The following is a 21,664-nucleotide window of genomic DNA, read 5'->3' as shown; positions in this document are numbered from 1 at the left end:
CACACACCTTAGCAAAGTCTAGTCTATCTCTAGATTGTGTGTTGGTATCAGCAAAGAGGGGCTTTCCAATTGCACTAGCAATGTAACTGAGTCCTTTTGAGGACCAAAGATTGTAGGAAACATTGAAAAGTTTAACCCAAATTGAAAGTTTATCTCCCAAATCAGAGGAATGAGTGTCATTATCATCTTGCCACAGTTTAAGAGTAATTGGCATACCTGCAATATTCCATTGCCTGCCCTTAAGGATTGATCTGCAATTTTCTAGTTTATCGAATTTGAAGAAGTAGGTGCTATCAACTGTCCTGAATGGCAATTTCTTTTTGAAAGTTCCCAACAAGCAGCTCTTCCAGTAACTTTCACCCTCATCCCAAATTGCTTCTGGAGGCTCCACTATTATGCAGTCTTTGTCTACTGTTGGCTCAAAATACTCAAAGGTCCATCCCCTTGAGGAAGATTTTGCAACTGAGGCCCAACTCTGGTTTACATGATCATCAACTGCATTGAACTTGTCTGCAGGGTTAACATCTTCATGGAGTCTATTTTCTGGATGTGAAACATTCAGAGTTGGTTAATTGGGGATAGTGTTAGTTTGGTTTGTTCGCTTCATGGTCATTGGAGCTGGACTGGATAAGTTTTGTTTGGTTAGGGAGTACCGATGAGGTGATTGGATTAGTTGGCTTGAAGTTAGGGTCAGTCGGATTGTGGGTAGTTGTGATTTCCAAACCATCGTCCAGGGTATTATTAAGTAAAAAGTGCTTCAAATATATAAAAAGTTCTCAATTACTAGTAGAATACTAACTTAACTACTTCATGAAAATAACTGACCCTAAAATTTTAAATTAATTACATATATATAATATATTCCTCCGCCCTATCAACTACTAATATGCAAACATAACTCTAGAAACATAAACATAAACCGCTAAACCCTAAAATATTGATTTAAAAGAATCTAAATTTCATATCAAAGAGCTACCGCAAAATCTGTGTCTAAAATTTTGATAATGGGGTTTTCTACTGGGCTTCTACCTTTTCTTGGCGCGCACAAGAAACATCAGAGTTATAAGCTTGGCAGAGGTATATATATATATATATATAACAGAAAAAAAAAGAGTCAAAGAACCTCCGCCACGATATCGTGGTGGAGCCGGATCGAAAGGAAAGAAAAATGACAGAAGGAAAAAAAAAATTGGACTTTGATTCAAAAACAAAATTTTGACCTTTTTTTTTTTTAAAAGGAAATTAAACGAATTTAAAAAGTAACAAACAAAATTAAACGAATTTAAAGAGTGACAAACAAAATTTAAGAGATAATTTCAGAAAATAAAAATTTTTAGGCTGGCAATTTTTTTATATATACATATAAAAATACATAAATTTAGTATATGTATTATAGTAAGTGGGCCAAGCCACCCCACTCGCTGGCTCCGCCCCTCTATATATACATATAGATATTATGTAGGCACGTGTGATTAGTCATACATGGCTTTGCACAGTCTCTGTTGGTAAGTTGTTTTTTGGTAGAGAGTTCTTCATCGATGCAAATAAAAGGTTAAATTCTTCTCTTACAAGACATGAATATTTATAATTGAGAAAACTTAACACTAGAAGCAAACTAAAAACATAAGGAAACTAATTTTAGAAATAAGTCTAAAAATAAATTCTATCTAAAAATTTTGGAAAAATAAAGAAAGAAACTTTTTTTTTTTTTTTTTTTTTTTTCATAACTGGGTTTTGTATAAAAGAAAAAGAAAAATATTTTCAGCCGCACAGAGAGCATACCCTCATAATTTTACTGGAAAGAACTCCAGCAACTAAAATGAAAACACAATAAATAAAAAAAAAACAAATAAAATGTCTCTAAGTGAGACATTAGAACAACAATGATCTATAGAAGATGTTCTAGCCACTGACCACTAGAACTAAAACCATATAGTGAAGCAGATTACTCATGCCAAATTCTCCACCAAAATTTAGCAATAAACTGATGCAGAGTGAGAACCTTAGAATTAAAAAACTAAGGTCGTATTACAAACATTGCAATACATCCTGTAGTCTAAAATTATGGACTTGCAGAACCTTCATTAGGATAGTTCTAGCAAGTGCTGAAGCTTCCTGAATCTGCCCTTCATGTAATCTAGCATTTCTTTCCTTCCATAGCCCCCAAATAGCAGCAGCAAACAGACTTTTCAAGGACTTAGAGTCATGATATAAATTGTCACACCACTGAAATAACTCCCACAATGTATTTACAACACCAAAATCAATATTCCATTGTAAAACCTCAGCAATCCAAAACTTTGTTGAATACGAGCAAGTAATGAACACATGATTTCTTTCATCACAATTACACCAACACAAAGAACAAATTGGAGCCAAACCCAAATTTCTCTTCTGCAGATTCACTATAGAGGGCAGTTTATCCTGCATAGCAAACGCAGCAGTTGTAGACCACCTCGGCCTAGCTTTGCCCCAACATAAATAATGCCACTGAACAGATTCTGCAACTGATGTACAACATTTCCAAACTTTTTTGAAATTAAATTAGCCCCCATTCCACAAGATCTTATCAGAATTCTGTAAAACAGGAATACTCAGTAGAAAATCTCTAAAAGATTACACTCCCTCTTCTTGAAGAAGTTGCATATCCCATCCTCCTTGAGCTATTAAAGTTTGAAGAGTGTCCGTTTTAGTCACATCCAACAGTCTGCCCACTCTATGTCCAAATTGTTGTGAGACAGTTAATCCCCCACACCAAGGGTCAAGAAATAACTTAATAAGCTGCCCGTTCCCAACTTGACACTTAGTAAACTGCAGCATTAAGTCTCTAACCTCCACCACAGATTTCTAAACAACTGAATTGGTAACTCGAAGCACCAAATTCCAGTATGAAGCTTGTGGAATGTATTTCTGTTGAAACCATGATACCCATAATCTATCCTTGCTGAGCAAAAAGTCCCAAGCAAGAATACATCTAGAAATAGTCCGCAAATCTTCAAGTCACCTCAGCCTCAGACCACCTTCCTGCTTAGTTTTAGTCACCATTTTCCAACTCAAAAGATGCATTTTATGTGCCTGTTCAGTACTACCCCACAGGAAATCCCTGCACAATCTCTGAATTTTATTAGTAACTGCCACAAGAACTACAAAAAAGCTACACCAGTACAAAAATATAGGATTAACCACTGTCTTCAACAACTCCAATCTTCCTGTTACAGAGAGTAAATTGTTACTCCAATTTTGGATTTTTTGAGAAATTTTATCAACAAGTTCTTTGCAATTGGACTTCTTTAAACCCTGTGGACATAAAGGGAAAACCAGATATTTCATTGGGAATTCATCTTCATTACATTGCAACAGCTGTAATAGAGCATTCTTCCTTCTCACTGCCCTTGAAAATAACATTGTGCTCTTAGCAGGATTAATCTGTAGCCCAGTCAGTTATCCAAAATGTTAAAATAGATCAAATAAAGCTCTGGCATTAGGCACAGATGCTTCACAAACTACTAAAAGATTATCAGTAAATAAAATATGACATAATTCCGAGTTGGTTTTCCTGGCAGAATAAGAAACCTTCAGATGCTGAGAGTGAACAGCTTCATGGATACTCTTAGAAAGTTATTTAGTCACCAAAGTAAATAGCAAAGGGGAGAGTGGACACCCTTGCCTTAGCCCTTTACCTGGTGAAATGAAACCTATAGGAGACCCATTCACTAAAATAGAATATCTTTAAGTCTTAAGAATAGTAAAAAACCAGCTAATCCATACTTCAAAGAACCTTTGTCCTTTAAGAGCTTTTAACAAGAACTCCCATAAAACTGAGTCAAAAGCTTTCCTAATATCTACTTTAAAGGCCATAGTAGGATTTCTGGGGCTAGAAAAACCCCTTACCAGTTCATGAGCCATGATTAAAGTGTCCTGAATTTTCCTCCCTTTCACAAAGCCACACTGCTCCATCCTCACAAGTTTATATAACACACTTGAAAGTCTATTAGCAAGAATCTTAGTGATGATCTTATAGACTACATTGCATAAGGCAATGGGTCTAAACTCACTAGGCTTACAAGTATTACCCACTTTAGGAAACAAAGTGATGAAAGCACTACTTACCCCTATAGGTAGAGTACTTGTGCTAAAGAAATGTTGAACTGCCATAACCACCCATACTTGAATGACAGACCAATGATCGACGGATCGATTACAATTTATAAATCAACCCTTTTGCAATAGCACAAATCATTGTAAAATAGGGATATTGGTCGGGTAAGTCGAACCACAGGGATTGCTAGTTTATGGCAACCAAGGTCTTTAAAATCACTTTTAGAATGATGAAGGGATATAGAGTTTTGATTGGTTTGTCACTTGAAATTAAATGTTCTTAAAATGCTAAATGCAAGGAATGTAAAGAAGAGAGACTTATGTAAAGAAAGCTAGGGAAGTGAATCCACTACCTTCCACATAAACATGTTAGATTGCAATTAACTTGGGAAACAATGTCAATGTATGGCAATGATATGTAGCAATACTAAATTGCTACATTATCTTCAAGAAGTTCATAGGATTAAGACTTAAGTATAACCCTTCAAAGTTCCATATGCTTGAACTACCTAAACTAGGGTGTAACCATAACATGCTCACTAAGCTAGGGACTATCAAACCCCTCAATAACTATGGTGATAGCACATGGAGCTAAGAATCATGATAACATCCATCAAAGGAAAACCTAAGCAATGGACTACAAGCTTCTCATACAACATGCCAATAAAAACCATTCCACAATCTCATTTCCATTCTCACTATGAAAATGCAAATCATACAATCATGTGAACATATAATCTAAGACAAGATGATAGCTTCAACATAATCATTTATATAAATTAAGATCCATTACAAAATGTAGAATGTTCTAGATCATGGAACCACCATATACATGAACCATTTCCCAAATTAAATGAAATTAAAGTATGCTTACAAGAGAAGGCTTCATCACCTCCCTATAAAGAGAGTTAGTTACCCATAGGAGCAATGGAGGAAGCAGAAGAGATGGCCAACCCTTCCATTTTCGCACCTAGGAGCCACCCATAAGCCAAGCTCTCAAGAACACCCCTTTCTCTCTCTAGAACCTTACAAAAATGAGAGATATCTTTTTACATGATACAAACCACCAAATATATCCTAAAAATCTTATCTATCTCCCCCAATTCGTGGCTTAGAAATCCCTAGAAGGAAGCCTAGCCATTCATTTAGTCAAAGGGGATAAATTTGAGCAAAAATCATGGAGTGGGTGAGCAGATCTCTGCAAATCGGCGGGCGCCCGTGGGCGCACAAGCTAGCCGCCCATTTTGGCAGGCGCCCGCGGATGTTCCTCAGCTCTGCGCACCTTTGGTAAAAAGGCCATAACTCTCTGCTTCGAACTCCAAATGAAGAACCGTTTGATGATTTGGAAAGCTAATTCAAGGCTCTAAGTATGCTATGTTTTAATGGAAGTCCAATTCTCAAGTTTGTTGGGTCAAAAATGATGAGAAAAGTTGAACTCCACTGCTGCCTGGCTGTAAACTTCAGCATTGCACACTTTGATATTCAAGAACTAATCAAAACATCATTTTTATTCCTTTTTGGGAAACAAATCTGAAAATATATAAAAACATGCCAATGAAGATAATCTATATAAAATAATCAAATAATGGACTTAACTAATACAAATAAGGACGCTTGAATATGCAATATTCGGCGCTTATCACACCCCCAAACTTACATTTTGCTAGTCCCTTAGCAAAAATAGAATGAAAATACTTAATGAAATGACAATAACTCTCCTCTTTCGTGGGAGTGACGGTTGCATTTAGCATATGCAGCGAGTCTTTTAAACCCCTAGGCATCCCTAGAGAACGAGTGAAGTCTCGTGAGGGTTTAACAGGAATGTTACCCACAAACATCAACATGGTGCATGAAGATGCACAAAGCTCACTTGTAACTTGGAACATAGAGAACATTGGAGGTGAAATCATTATGAAGACTACCTTGTGTATATGAAGCATTGATAGAACAAAATGGCTAATCATCTTTCAACTCTCAAATATTAACATCATAGCCTATATAAATACTTCAATTGTCATATCTATAATAGAAATCATCTCTAGCTTCATTTAAAGTGAATCGGATTCCCAATATGCAGCTTTTACCCTCTTGTTCAAATTTTAAGAACACAAGTTTTTAATTCGTTGAATTTCCTTTTAAATGAGGTCTCTAAGGCATGATTTTATTTAAAACACAACTTTTGTTGTTGTTCTTTTTTTTTTTTTTTTTTTTTTTAAATACATATTATGGTCGTGCAATGTCGAAGTCCCTTAAACTTTCTAACCGACCCATATAGCAAGTGTTAGGCTAGCAACTCCCAAACCGGATGGCTTTAGGGTGTTAAGTGTAAAGACACTCCTAGGGCTTAATAACTCGATTCAACAAGGTTACGAACTCCAACGAACCATATTTATTTATTTTTTATCTTTGTGAATGACCGTGCAATGCCTAAGTCCCTTAAGCTTTCTAACTAACCCATGTAGCAAGTGTTAGGCCAGCAACTCCCAAACCAGATGGCTTTAGGGTGCTAAGTGTAAAGACACTCCTAGGGTTTAATAACTCGAGTCAGTAAGGCTACGAACTTAAACTAGTTATTTTCATTATTCAACTTCTTCTTCTTCTTCTTCTTTTTTATTTTTTTATTTTTAATAGTTCATGCCAAAGATATCCATTCATTAGGGTCATCAATTCAAATCAACTGAGTCATGGTCAAGGTCAATCAGGTTGCATGCCTCACAATTGAGTTTCCGGTGTGCATCTGTGCAGTGTGAAGCATAGAAGAGTATGATACTCAAAGATAATCTTATTGAAGCATTTATACAAACCTTTTTGTATTCATATGTTCATTTCAGTTTTTCCTCATTTCATAACTATCATTTACCTCTATACACAAGGTATTCAACACATGCTTCAATCTCTAACAAATTCCAAAATTCCAAAATCATTGCTTCCATTTTTTTTTTTTTTAGTTTTATACCTCTCAAAATAATAAATGCAAATACAAAATAACAAATGCAAACACTATACAATACACAATAACTCCAAACTTGAATGGCACATTGTCCTCAATGTATGAAAAAAAGATGTATAAATAAAGAGCATAAGGGATAAAAGGAACAATAATACCAAGTGATTGAGGCAACTCCGGCATTGTGGCCACATGCAATCCCGTGAAGAGATGCCAAAATGATCTTCCCCCAAACTTGGACATAAGAACCTATCAAAACTACACTAAAGCACACAAGTATAAAAGCATAGGCACACAAAAACAAACTGAAAATGGGCAAAGGAAACTAAACTATGCATATCCACAAGTTCATGAAATCTAATCAAAAATTGTCTAGTAAAATCAAAACATCTAAAAATTAAAATGAAATAAGATAAAATTTAAATAAAATAAAATAAAATCTAACTACGAATCTTAAAGTAGGTTTTACCCTACACCAAGTCTCTCTAGAGAGTTATGCTTCCCCAAATAAGAAAGTTCTTTTAAAAGTGGAGGAAAAAAGAGCTTGAAGATAAGATTTGAAAAGAGGTAATGGAAAGACCTCAACCCACTCTTCATCCTCAATGAAGAACTTTGGACTATGGGGCTGCTTTGGATTATAGGAAGGTGGATCAAGTGAGGGCACATTAAGCAAAGACTTGTGAAGGGTCATATTTAGCGCGGGAATTTCTGAAAAAATATCCTTCACACTTTGAACATCCTCCTTACACTTATCCGGTGGTTTGGGCTCAACAGTTTGTGATAACTCAAGAGAAGGAATGGGAGAGATGTAAGCTCCCAAGAAAGAGATACATTTGATGTTGCCCAAGGAAGAGAGTGAATGGGGGAAGGAATATCAAGCAAAGAATCTACCTCCCAAATAGAATTGTCAACATCAAAATCCTCACAATTGAAATGAGCCAAGCAAGTTTTTAGAGGATCCTCCATTGAAGGAGGTGTATCACGCGAAGGATTCTTTAGGGGCTGTTTTGGATTTTTAAAGGAGACAATCTCTTCATCATTATTTTCTTCATTTTGAACCACAAATTCTTCAATTTTTTGTATGGCAACAATTTGATCTTCAACCACAATTTCTTCATTTTCACATGTGGTAACCATTTAATCATTTTCATGATGAAAGTTACTAGGAGTAATCTCATCATTCATAGAATTTTCTTTTGGATTGGCCACAAGTTCAATGGGAAATTCTTCTTCCTTTTCATGATTTAGAGCATTAACCATTTGTTAAATTTGACCAATTTGATCATCTAACTCAACTCTAGATTGGGAATGAGAATAGGTGGTGGACTGCATGCTAACAGTGTCATCCAACATTTGCTTGTTGGAATCCATCATTTGCTTGTTGATAGACTCTATCATTTGTTTGTTGGCAGCAATGAACTCATCCAATTGAGACGGTGGAAAAAGATAAGAGGGCTGGAAATAATGATCATTGGGTTGAAAATTGGCATGAAAATGTTGCCCATAAGATTATGGGGCTGAATTTTCCATGTCATGCCACAAGAAGGTTTGATGATCTCCCCAACCCGAGTCATAACCATTGAAGTATGGATCACTACCCGGTTCAAAGAAATTTGCATTTGGTTGATCTAGATAAAAAGCTAAAAATTGTCCCGGTGGAGGACAATCTCTTGTATGATGTGTATGACTAGAGCAAAATGCAAAAAACTCATGTGGTGTGTAAAATTGAGTTGAAGAAAAATTATCCTCCATTTAGGACTAATTCAAACTTTTGTTGAGATACATAAAAAATAAAAAATAAAAAAAAATTCACACATAACATATATACAACACAAACAACCCTTCACCAAAACATCCACATGCAATGATCCCTTTCTCCTCAATTATCAACAAGATAGAAAATAAATGGCCATGACAAGGACCGATGTTTTGTAAAATAGTAAAATAGGAATAGCCTCAACAAGGGCTTCACAAGCTAAATAACACCAAGTTAAACACATGCAAGATATTCACAATTTGTGAGACTAGAACCTTGAAAAACTTACCGGGAGTCCTCTTGACTTACGATTTTATCAATTTTCCCTTGGCAAGCCTAGACTAGCTAGAATCTCACTAAAACACTTAGAAAACAACAATAATCAAAACCGAACAAGAAAATATCCACAAAACACAATATTCACAATCAAACCAAAGGTAATTTTTAAAACCTCGGTAACAATTTATAAATCAACTTTTTTGCAACAGCACAAATCATTGTAAAATAGGGCTATTGGTCGAGTAAGTCGAACCACAGGGATTGCTAGTTTATGGCAACCAAGGTCATTCAAATCACTTTTAGAATGATGAAGGGGTATAGAGTTTTGATTGGTTTGTCACTTGCAATTAAATGTGCTTAAAATGCTAAATGTAAGGAATGTAAAGAAGAGAGACTTATGTAAAGAAAGCTAGGGAAGTGAATCCACTACTTTCCACATAAACATGTTAGATTGCAATTAACTTGGGAAACAATGTCAATGTATGGCAATGATATGTAACAATACTAGATTGCTACATTATCTTCAAGAAGTTCATAGGATTAAGACTTAAGTATAACCCCTCAAAGTTCCACATGCTTGAACTACCTAAACTAGGGTGTAGCCATAACATGCTCACTAAGCTAGGGACTATCAGACCCCTCAATCACTATGGTGATAGCACATGGAGCTAAGAATCAAGATAACATCCATCAAAGGAAAACCTAAGCAATGGACTACAAGCTTTTCATACAACATACCAATAAAAACCATTCCACAATATCATTTCCATTCTCACTATGAAAATGCAAACCATACAATCATGTGAACATATAATCTAAGACAAGATGATAGCTTCAACATAATCATTTATATAAATTAAGATTCTTTACAAAATGTAAAGTGTTCTAGATCATGGAACCACCATATACATGAACCATTTCCCAAATTAAATGAAATTAAAGCATGCTTACAAGAGAAGGCTTCATCACCTCCCTAGAAAGAGAGTTAGTTACCTATAGGAGCAATGAAGGAAGGAAAAGAGATGGCTAACCCTTCCATTTTCACACCTAGGAGCCACCCACAAGCCAAGCTTTCAAGAACACCCATTTCTCTCACTAAAACCTTACAAAAATGAGAGATATCTTTTTACATGATACAAGCCACCAAATATATCCAAAAAATCTTATCTATCTCCCCCAATTCATGGCTTAGAAATCCTTAGAAGGAAGCTTAGCCATTCATTTAGTCAAAGGGGACAAATATGAGCAAAAATCATGGAGTAGGTGAGCAGATCTCTGCAAATCGGTGGACGCCCGTGGGCGCACAAGCTCGCTGCCCATTTTGGCAGGCGCCCGCGGATGTTCCTCAACTCTGCGCACCTTTGGTAAAAAGGCCATAACTCTCTGCTCCGAACTCCAAATGAAGAACCGTTTGATGATTTGGAAAGCTAATTCAAGGCTCTAAGTATGCTATGTTTTAATAGAAGTCCAAATGAAGAACCGTTTGATGATTTGGAAAGCTAATTTAAGGCTTTAAGTATGCTATGTTTTAATAGAAGTCCAATTCTCAAGTTTGTTGGGTCAAAAAGGACAAGCAAAGTCAAACTTCACTGCTGCCAGGCTGTAAACTTCAGCATTGCACACTTTGATATTCAAGAACTCATCAAAACATCATTTTTATTCCTTTTTGGGAAACAAACTTGAAAATAAATAAAAACATGCAAATGAAGATAATCTATAGAAAATAATCAAATAATGGACTTAACTAATGCAAATAAGGGCACTTGAATATGCAATATTTAGCAATTATCAACCAAAAAGTTTGGAAAAACCATGCTGGAAACCCATCTGGACCAGGTGATTTATCTGGACTGAAGTTCATAACTACATCCTTAATATCATCTGTTGTAAGGAATCCCTCAAGAATCAATAAGTCATTATTATCAAGGGTTTGCCTGGGAACAACTTCAAACTGATCACTACCATTATGATTAGTAAATAACTCTTCATAGAACTTAACATAACTATCCCCAATCTCCTTCATATTAGTAGTGACTGAACCATCTTCCTTCTCTATTTTAGTGATTACATTGAAGTTCCTATGTTGTTTCATTTTATGATAAAAGAAGGCTAAACATCTGTCATTCTCTGTTAACCATTTCACTCTAGCTTTCTGAGCTATAAGTATATCTTGATCATAGGTTGCAGCTTGATAGTCTTCTTTAGCTTGAATTTCTTTATCAAAACCTGCTTCAGAGGGGGCTTGTGACAAATTGAGTTGAATCTCTTCTAATTGTTGTCGAGTCTTGTGAACCCTTTCCTTAACATCTCCAAACACATTCTTATTCCACTCCTGAATGAGCTTTTTAACATTCCTCAACTTCTTTAATAACTTGTGCACTGGGGACCCTGAAACTTCCAAGGACCAAGCTTTCTTTACAAGAGGGAGAACAGCATCCTCTGTACACCAGATTTTTAACATTTTAAATGGCTTAGGGCCATTAGCAAACGCTTTTGAAACTTAAACCATAATGCCATAATGATCTGAGCACTTTGTTGTTGTAAAAGAAACCTTTGAACCTGGCAGCAGATCTAACCAGTTGTTATTAACAAAAACCCAATCCAATTTAACCATAATTCTTCTTTGTTTACACTGCCTATTACACCATAACCAATCCCCATTGGTAGGATATATCTCCACCAATCCTGCATTTTGAAGGCAATTATTGAACTCATTCAACAACCTCTGTGGAATTCTAGCACCTCCCTTCTTATCACCATGAAATCTCACTGCATTCCAATCCCCAAGTGTTATCCATGGACCCATAATATTAGATGAATATTGAACAAGATTAGTCCACAGTTGGACCCTTTCAACACTAGTATTAGCTACATAAACTGGAGAACAATAGAATTGCTCACCAGTTTGTAAAACATCCACTTTCAGCAACATACTTTTAGCTTGTACATCCAACACTATAACAGAAAATACTATAGGATTCCATCCCACCTAAATCCTACCTAATACATGTGCATCATAATTATGAATCCAAGACCATTGAGCCATAACTCTATTTAAAACTCTAGAAAAAGCAGCACTACGCACTTTAGTTTTAAACAAACAACAAAACTGAGAGGTTTTAGAATGTATCCATTGTTTAACCTCTCTCTGCCTATAAGCCTTGTTTAGGCCTCTCACATTCCATGATAGAATCATTGAGATGGCGGTAAAGGGGGTAATTACCCTATGTGACTTCTTGTTTTCCTATCAGTACTAGCCACAATTTTATTCTTGAGTTTTTTTATAGTTCCTAATTTTTCCCCACTATCCTTCCTCTGCTCTTTAAGGCCCTTAGAGCCCTCCAATAGCACTTTAGTAGAGTGAGATATACTCCCATCATTCGATAACACATTTTTTGGATCATTTCCTATGATTTCTGAATGAATATCTTTCTCTATGAGTTCTGAGTGACTATCTTCTGGACCAGTGTTATTTTGTAGAACTTCAGGCCCCCCTGCAGCACCAGTATCTTCATGATAGCTCCATAAATTCCATTACCTCCCTTTGATCACTTTCTCCATCAGTCTCAACATTGGATCCTTCTAAATCCAATAATGCAAAAGTATTAGAAGTCTGCAACTTAGCATTCACAACAGGTGTATGAACCACATTCTGTTCTACAATATTCATAAGAGTCCTCTCTTCAAACACCTCATCAACATCTTGAACTACCAATTGTCCTTTCTATTTCACTACCCATTTATCTATCAATTTCTTCTTCTTCAGCTTGGTTTGTATAACTTTTTTGTGGATATCTATCTAAGACATAATCAATTTTTTGACAAAGATTGCAAATTTGGGGCTTTCACTCATACTCGAACTCAAGCACACAGTCCACACCATGAATGTCTACCACCATAGAATCAGGTAATTCTACCTTTACATCCACTTCTACCATAACACGAAGATATCTACTTCTTTCTCTATTAGCATCTGTGTTATCCATGTAAATTGGCTTGGCAAAAGATGAACAAATCAGAGAGACCATTTCTGTTTTTCGACAATGCACTAGCAGGTCATATATCTTCATCCAAACTGGAACCGTTTCCAAAACTTCCTTGACAAGATTAACATTCTTACTTCAAAGCTTAAGAATTATTGGCCTTCCCTCGAAGGTATGTATGCGAGATAATACTTTCATCATATCTGTTTCATCATGGAACCAAACCAAAAAGAAGCCATCTTTAAGATATAATAGTGTAAAATTTTCTGACCAGCTTTTTTCCATATAGGATTTGAAATAATGGTAGTAAGGCTTCTTCCCCATCACATATCCTACCACTGATGACGACCAGTATTTGATTTCATCTGCAACATCCTCTTCCTTGATCGAGATCTTTGTTCCACGGACATCACTATGATATTTTAGGTTTTGAAAATCTGATGTTGTTTCGGTAAAGAAACGACACCAAGAGGTGGTTTGGGGTATGTTTCGGCTTAGAGAACCCACCGGCGGGATTGGGAAACTTAATCAAATAAAACAAATAAACATAACATCTCATAGCATTCCAACTTTATTAACGCGATTTTGGAGCTCTAAATGAAGGTTTTCAACTGAAAACCAACATGGCCCACACAAGGTTAAGTGTAACGACTCAAATCCACTGGATCCGGATTACTAACCAGGTCCTTACCCAACCTGAAGTTATCCAGGGGTAACACAGTCATTTTGCTTTAAATTAATACGTTAAAGCCCAACAAGGGCAAAATGGTTATTTAACAGATGGTTAAAGACCCAAAAAAGGTAAAATAGTCATTTGATAGGGTCATCCAATGATTAGGATGAAGTCTGAGGTAATATGGTCATTCCTGTGGTTAAAATATAATTAATGTATTTTATTGGGTCATATAGTAAATATTAGCTACATTAAATGTGTAACAAAATGAAAAATAGGGAAATAAAACGCTAAAAAAAAGAAAAAAATTTGTTAAAAATTTTTGTCGATTGGTTTGGGTGAACCGGTCGACGCAATTTTTACATCGACTTGCCAAAAATTTATTTTTTTGTTATGTGTGTGTGTGTGTGTGTGTGTGTATATATATATTTGTATATACACTTTTACACTTACGTGAAAACATCCCAATAATTTTTTTTTTTCTTACACACTCAATTCAACAAAACAACATTAATAGGATTTTAGGATATAATCCATAAACACGTTCTGTAAAATACACAAATCTATACGTGAGGTTTTAATAAAAATTAAATTTAATTACATTCCCAAGATATATGAAATATTCCAAAGGTGTGCAATTACAAATTTGAGACCATAAATACAATGCTTTTCACAAAATAGACGAATTATGGTCACTTTACAAAAATAATTGTCATAACTAAGCATTGATTACAAAAGATCTACAAAAGGGTACATCCGTTGACCCTAGCTACACACGTAAGGGTCCATCATCAACTAGGTCCTTATCGTGACCTGAAAAATAATAAAGGAAGAGGTAAGCACGAAGGCTCAGTAGAAGTCACCTAAGGCATCAACTTTGGACTCCCTTAAGCTACACAACACACATTAAGAATGAAGGAGAACTGGGATCATACATTGAGAGGATTTCATAACATTTAATTTACAAAATGGAGAGATGAAAAGATCTTTTCCACAACTAAAAGAATAGTTATGGTATTTGAAAATTAGTAATAATTTATTGATGAAATTAGGGTGTGAAAAAATAAATAATAAATAATCCACTTCGGATATAGCTAGCAGTTTACTCACTAGACTTTGGAGCTTAGGAAACCCAAGGTCTAGGATTCAAATCCCGCTCGGTGTTCATTGTGGTTACCCTCTGCCACCCCTGTAGTAACTTACCCGACCAGGGTTGGGAAACACCCTTCTGGGTTCTCGGGGATTAGTCGTGTTATTAAGGGGCCACAAGGGTTCGTGCCTTCCCGGATACACTGGGTTAATAAAAAAAAAAAAAAATGTGAAAAAATAAAGTGCGAATATCACTTCCCTATTTATAAAAAGGAAAATTATATGAGAACCAAATCGAACAACCGAAAGAGAGGCCGAACTTAACGTTGCTTGGCCACCTCAGATTATTTTTTAAAAGTATAAACGTGTGACATGCTCCTATCTCTTCCTTTTCTCTTTCCTCGCTTCCTCTAATTCTCAGTTTTTCTTCTTTATTCAATCTTATCTCAATCGATTTTGGTTTTGTCTCCTTCCTTTTGGTTTTGCAAAATTGAAGATAAAAAAAACTAAAATTTCTTCATGTTTTGCGAATAAGGCACAAAACCAAAAAAAAGAACAAAAAAGGAAGAACAAAAAAAACTACAACTATTGTTTCTGTCCTTCAAATTTTGTATATTCATTATAAAGGAGAAATTTGACCACTAGATTTCGAAAAAAAGGATAAATAAGAAGAATTGATGAAGAAGAACTAGACAAAGGAGAGAGAAAAGAAGAGGAAGAAAGAGAAAAAGGAAAAGACGAAAAGAGAGGAAAATGAGTTAGCGTCTTACGCTTAATGAAATTGTCTGATGTGGCTTTGGCCACGTCAGGTTCGGTATTCTTTTTATTAGAAACATTCGTATAAAAATATATAAGTGGAGGAGCATTATTTTGGAGCACGAATAACAGCTCTCTAGAGTAAAATATGAACTAGAAGCCCAATTAACAACACAAAACAAAACAATATTCACCCAGAAAAAACAAAAAAAAACACGTGACTTGCATTTAGCATAAGGGAAAAAAAAAATGAAATGTTTATTATTTTCTACACCAATCAGATAAGCCACTGCCTATGAAGCAAGTAGGGGCAATGTACTAGTGTTGGACACGTGTCAGACACTCTTTTACAAGTGTCCTATTTTTTATTCTTTTTTTTTTTTTTTTTTCAAGTCAGACACACCGGAGGACACAACCGGGACACTTCTGAGGACACAGCAGTTCAGATTTTTGTTGGAAAAAAAATAGAGAAGAAGATATGTGTGTGGATCGATCGACGACAACACACCAAATGCAACTATAAATCTAGAGATGGAGGGGGATGAGAGTGCAACTGGAAGACAGGGGAAAGCAACAAAGAGATGATGAAGAACCTGATGATCATGGTTTGTTGGTGTAAATTGATTGAAGTCTACCGAGTCCTAATTTGATTCAGAGAATTAAAGAGAAAATCTTCTTTTAATGGTTTGATTGAACTTCTGTATGGATAATCATTCATATATCACTATATTGTAAAATAGAGTCATTAATGAAAGACAAGGGAGAAAGAAAGTTAAGAGACAGAGGAAATAGAGACGCCGCTTAGAGGATAGAGAAGATAATCCATCAATGTGGGAAGACCAAGAAGATAACATTGAAAACTGATGTCTTTTTCAATGTGTTTGGTTACAAATTAACTATTATAGTATTTATACAAAGATATTACTTATTTATTGTTTTTATTTTAATCTTTTTTTGATTGGAATTAAAATAAATGAGTTATGTCTATTAATATAAATAAAATTATAAGTGAAAGTAAAATTTTATATATAATAAAAATATATATTATTATTTTATTGTCGCATCGTGTCCGTATCTTATTTTTTTTAAGATTTATTGTATCTGAGTGTTCGTGTCGTACCTGTCTCCCGAGTCGGTGTCTGTGTTTCATGGGCCACTACAAACTGCTTTCTTAGAGCATCTCCAATGGTAAAATGCTAAATTGGAGGCCAAATCTGTATTTTGACAGTGCTACAGTGTCAAAATGCTACATTTTACAATTCTACTCTAATGGTGCATTTTAGGCAAAATACTATTTTTTGACACAACCACTATTCTTTTTCAACTACCATTTCCACCATTCATACTTGCATCAGTAATATTAATATTAGTCACATTCCAAGTTAAGTTGTAGGCATTAGAAGGAAACTAAAATTAAACCTAACTAAAAAGAAGCAAAAATCTAAAATATCTTGTCAAAAAAAAAAAAAAAAAAAAAAAAAAAGAGACAGATAAAACAAAATGATATATATATTTTTTTTTTTTTCGGGAATTTATATATATATATGTATATGTATTATATTTGATTATATTATTGTTAAAAAATAAAATATTTTTAGGGCAAATTATTTCAGCTTCCCCAATCGCCTCCATCTTTATTCTCGTTCTCGATTCTGAACTACCTTTTTTTTCAACTACCATTTCCAAGTACAATTCCCAGCTACCATTCTCAACTACCATTCTTTTTCAACTACCATTGTCAACTATCTTTTCAACTACCATTCCCAGTTACCATTACCAACTACCATTCTTTTTCAACTACCATTCCCAGCTACCATTTCCAACTACCATTCTTTTTCATCTACCATTCCCGGCTACCATTCTCAACTACCATTCTCAACTACCATTCCCAACGACCATTCTTTTTCAACTACCATTCCTAGCTACCATTCCCAACTACCATTCTTTTTCAACTAACATTCCCAGCTACCATTCCCAACTACCATTCTTTTTCAACTAATATTCCCACCTACCATTCTCAACTATCATTTCTCCATCTATAAATACCATCATCCTCTACCTACAAACTATCTTCCTTCATTATAACTTTAGTACTACAATGAGCAATTTGAGAAGAGCGATTTTGAGAAAAGATTTCAATGATTCTTCATCTAATGAAGATCAAAGCGCAGAGGTTATGAAACTTATGGCATCAGAGTTTAACAGAAGGAAGATGCAACGAGACAACCAACCAACTATGCATGTTGGTTCTGTAAGTGGTCGGCGATGCATCCATCATGACAGAATCTCCGGCAACGAGCGACTAATCAAAAATTACTTCACTGAAAATCCTGTCTACCTGGCTAACATCTTTCAAAAACGCTTTTGAATGAATCTTCCATTATTCCTTCGTATATTAAATGCGATTGAACAATATGATGACTACTTTTTCCAAAAGATTGACGCCGCCGGTTTTCTCGGATTATCCGGTTTGCAGAAGATGACTGCGCTAATTCGAATACTTGCCTATGGTGTGCCCGCTGATGCTGTTGACAAGTATGTGAGAATTGGTGAAAGCACAACAATTGAGTCTTTGAAAAGATTCTGTGTAGGAATCATTAGCATTTATAGTGAAGAATATCTGAGATCGCCAACTGAGGCGGACATTTCCAAACTGCTACGGGAGGGGGAGAAACATGGAATTCCCGGAATGTTAGGGAGTTTGGATTATATGCATTGTAAATGGAAGAATTGTCCTACTGCATGGCATGGTCAATTCACGGGGCATGTACATAAACCAACAATTATACTTGAGGCAGTGGCCTCGTATGATTTGTGGATATGGCATGTTTTTTTTAGTATGCCTAGATCCCTTAATGATATCAACGTTCTTGATCAGTCTCCTCTCTTTGCTGACCTCATTGAAGGACGTGCCCCTGCTGCCAACTATACCATCAATGGCAACCAATACAATATGGGATATTATCTTGCTGATGGTATCTATCCTAAGTGGGCAACCCTTGTCCAAACAATTTCTCAACCTCAAGGATTGAAAAGGCAACTATTTGCAACAATGTAAGAGTCATATCAGAAGGATGTGGAAAGGTCATTTGGTGCACTGCAAGCACGTTTTGCTATTGTGCGGGGGCTGGCAAGATTTTGGAGCCATGAAGATCTTGGCTATATCATGAAGGCGTGCATAATTTTGCACAACATAATCATTGAAGATGAGCATGATGACTCTCTAGATGACGAGTATGATGCACCCGAAACGGTGCATCCAGTTGAAGTGTTGCGAGAGCCGACACTGTTGTTTTCTGAGTTCCTCGCTTGGCATGGTATGATTCGATCTTCTACAATCCATCACAGACTCCGTAATGATCTTATTGAACATTTGTGGTCATGACAAGGAGAGACTTGAAGAAGTGTGTTTTATATATCTTTTGCTTGGATCCTTGATTTATTAGTATGTGTGTTTTGTACACTAGATAGTGTACAACTGAGTTTGTATTTTTTTTTTTTTTTTTTTTTGAGTGTTTATAATTTATTTAGCTTGTTTGCCATATTAAAAATAAATAAAAATATTTGGCATGTTTGCCTTATTAAAAATAAATAAAAATATTTGCCTTCTTTGCGGTATTAAAAATAAATAAAAATATTTGGCTTATTTACCTTATTAAAAATCAATGAATTATCCATATTTCATGTACTTGATTAAAACCAATTTGAGGTGGTATAAGCAAAGGTTTTTCCTAACATTGAACAGAAAATCATACATATATGTACTGGAACATTGAACGGGAAATCATGCATATCCTACAAAAAAAAAAAAAAACAAAAAACAAAAAGCAAAAAAACAAAAACAAAAAATGGCATCATTTAAGTAAAAATAGCTGACTTAACTAATTTTTTTTCCCTAACTGAAACAAGGAACACTAAACCATTCTGATTTACACAAAAGGAACACTAAACCATTCTGATTTACACAAAAGGAACACTAAACAGTTCTGATTTACACAAAAAGAACACTGAAGAGGGACACACATCCCCTCCAAATCCGAAGATTTGTTTCTAACAGCCCATTTACACAAAATGGCGACAACTAGTTACAAAAGTGAAATCACATCTTCACGTGTCCTTCATGGTGGAGATGGGGGAAGAGGAACATAATAATCAAAATTTGTTGAGCGTGCTTGTAGTTTGGCAAGAATCTCATTCTTGCGCAGCTGGTAATAAACTTTTGCTTGAGGGTCCATGTTGGAAAGGTCTATCATCATAATCTTATCGTCTCTTTCTTTTTCCTTGGCTTCTTTCTCTTCTTGCTCCATTTGATACATTTGCTCCATTACTTTAACTTTTCTTTCTTCTATTTCAAACTTCTTCATTCTACCCTCAGTTGTATTTTCGTTAAATTTTTCCATCAAATCACAAAAACGAGAGTCTGAAGTATCTGCTATCTTGCTTTTCCTACATGCTTCTTTTCCAGCTTTCCTTCCACTAGGCCTTTTGGTTCTTGGAGAGTTAACAGATTTTTCGATTGGATCTTGATCGGAATCGAGAGAAATGGACGTCTTGGGAATTTGGGATGCGGAAGAGGAATATGGGGTCATTGCAGGAGACTTTAGCTTTTTGGAGGATCCCAAATCTTCCCACTTAATGCCATGTTTCAAGATTGCCCAACAGTGATCCAAAGTAAAATGTTTTTTCTCATTTTCATAATACAAATTTTTTGCTTGCAAAACCTAGAAAATGATATGAAATAAAATTAAATGTATAAAAATTAAAATTAGAACTAACAAGAAAAGTAGAAATCTCACCTTATCTGTTTCACCGATTCCACTTTGTTGCCTATTTTCAATTTGTCTGAGGCACCCACTATATTTACCACAACACTTCATGATTACACCCCAATGAGATTGGATAGAACCTTGTGTTCGTACAATTTTATCCTTGCTGTGCTCAAGATAATTTTAGAATATCCGACTCCAAAAATTAGTTTGTGATTGTGAGTTACCAACAATTGGATCTTGGGTGATGCTCAACCAAGCATTGCAAATTGCTACATCTTGATCCGGCGTGAATGCCTTTCCCCACCTTGTTGATTGTTAAGGGACTTCCATTGATGCTCAACCAAGCATTGCAAAACTAAGGAAAAGCCAAAAAAAGAGCATTGTTACAAAAAGAGCAGATGTACCATACTAAGACAAAAATGAGATATCTATATGGCATGAAGAAAATGAAGGACAACAGAATTTCAACACTCAGCACATGATAGTGTATGCCCAAACTTCATTTGCCAAAGATCTTGCAACATCATAGTTCTATGTAGACTATGCAAACTAATATGCAGTGCAGCTGAAGTTTTCCTAATCTTGCTTAAAAATTGAAGTTTTCCTGATTTATTGATTACTAATGCTCTAGAATAAAGATAAAAAGAAAAAACTAGCCCACCAATCATTTGTTAGGGGTTTGTATACCTATATATATATATATATATATATATATATATATATATATATATATATATAAAACAATTGGTATATCCCATGATACCAATGAAACTTCAATTTGGCCCTCCATAAGCTTTTAGGAAGATAGGCAAATACATGGACGGAACCAAAAAGCAAATCCTAAATAATTATTGAGGTGGAGCAATCATTCGCCTTGTGATAGTGACAAAGATTTTTAGCGAAAAGGGGGATAAATGGTAACTAATCTAAATTTTGCTACAAAGGTAGATATAGTGGAATTAAGATTATATTTGTCTTTCTTATCAGAAACAAGGTGGAGAAATGAAAAATAAAATTTATAATTCCCTTGACACTAGACATCTCTATAACCTGGTATCTAAACACGATGAATACCCCTTAGACACCAGCCATATATAGGGAAATGATTATATGTATTTTCTGTATTTGCTCATTTATATCTAAACTGATTTTTTTGGTTTTTTCAAAGCAAATGAAGAGGATTAAGGAGACCTGAGTTTTAAGGTCCAGCAATTTTGAGACTTTGGTGTCTTTATGAGTGTGCAGGGTGGCCTAGAGTTGTATATAGTCTACAATAATTAAAAGGGAGAAAGTGTGACATGGAAATTGAAGGCT

General features: G+C 35.3%; 1 protein-coding gene and 1 pseudogene across 1 annotated transcript; one reads left to right on the top strand and one right to left on the bottom strand.

The window, feature by feature from the left end:
• Window positions 1–17,679: 17,679 nt before the first annotated feature.
• LOC132281196 (uncharacterized) lies at window positions 17,680–18,966 on the top strand (annotated as a pseudogene).
• A 733-nt stretch (window positions 18,967–19,699) lies between these two features.
• LOC132281195 (glutathione S-transferase T3-like) lies at window positions 19,700–20,458 on the bottom strand. The gene is made up of 2 exons (XM_059782921.1): window positions 20,378–20,458; window positions 19,700–20,302 (listed from the first exon to the last, which is right to left on the bottom strand). The coding sequence occupies exons 1-2, from the start codon at window positions 20,456–20,458 to the stop codon at window positions 19,700–19,702; spliced, it is 684 nt and encodes a 227-aa protein (XP_059638904.1).
• Between the last annotated feature and the right edge of the window lie 1,206 nt (window positions 20,459–21,664).

The sequence above is a fragment of the Cornus florida genome, unplaced genomic scaffold (genome assembly GCF_030987335.1).
Source record: "Cornus florida cultivar Cherokee Brave unplaced genomic scaffold, ASM3098733v1 CherokeeBrave_3.0.0_Hap2_Chr11, whole genome shotgun sequence".
Classification (NCBI taxonomy): Eukaryota; Viridiplantae; Streptophyta; class Magnoliopsida; order Cornales; family Cornaceae; genus Cornus; species Cornus florida.
The sequence above is the reverse complement of the archived record's forward strand: the minus strand, read 5'-3'. Positions and strand labels throughout refer to the sequence as shown.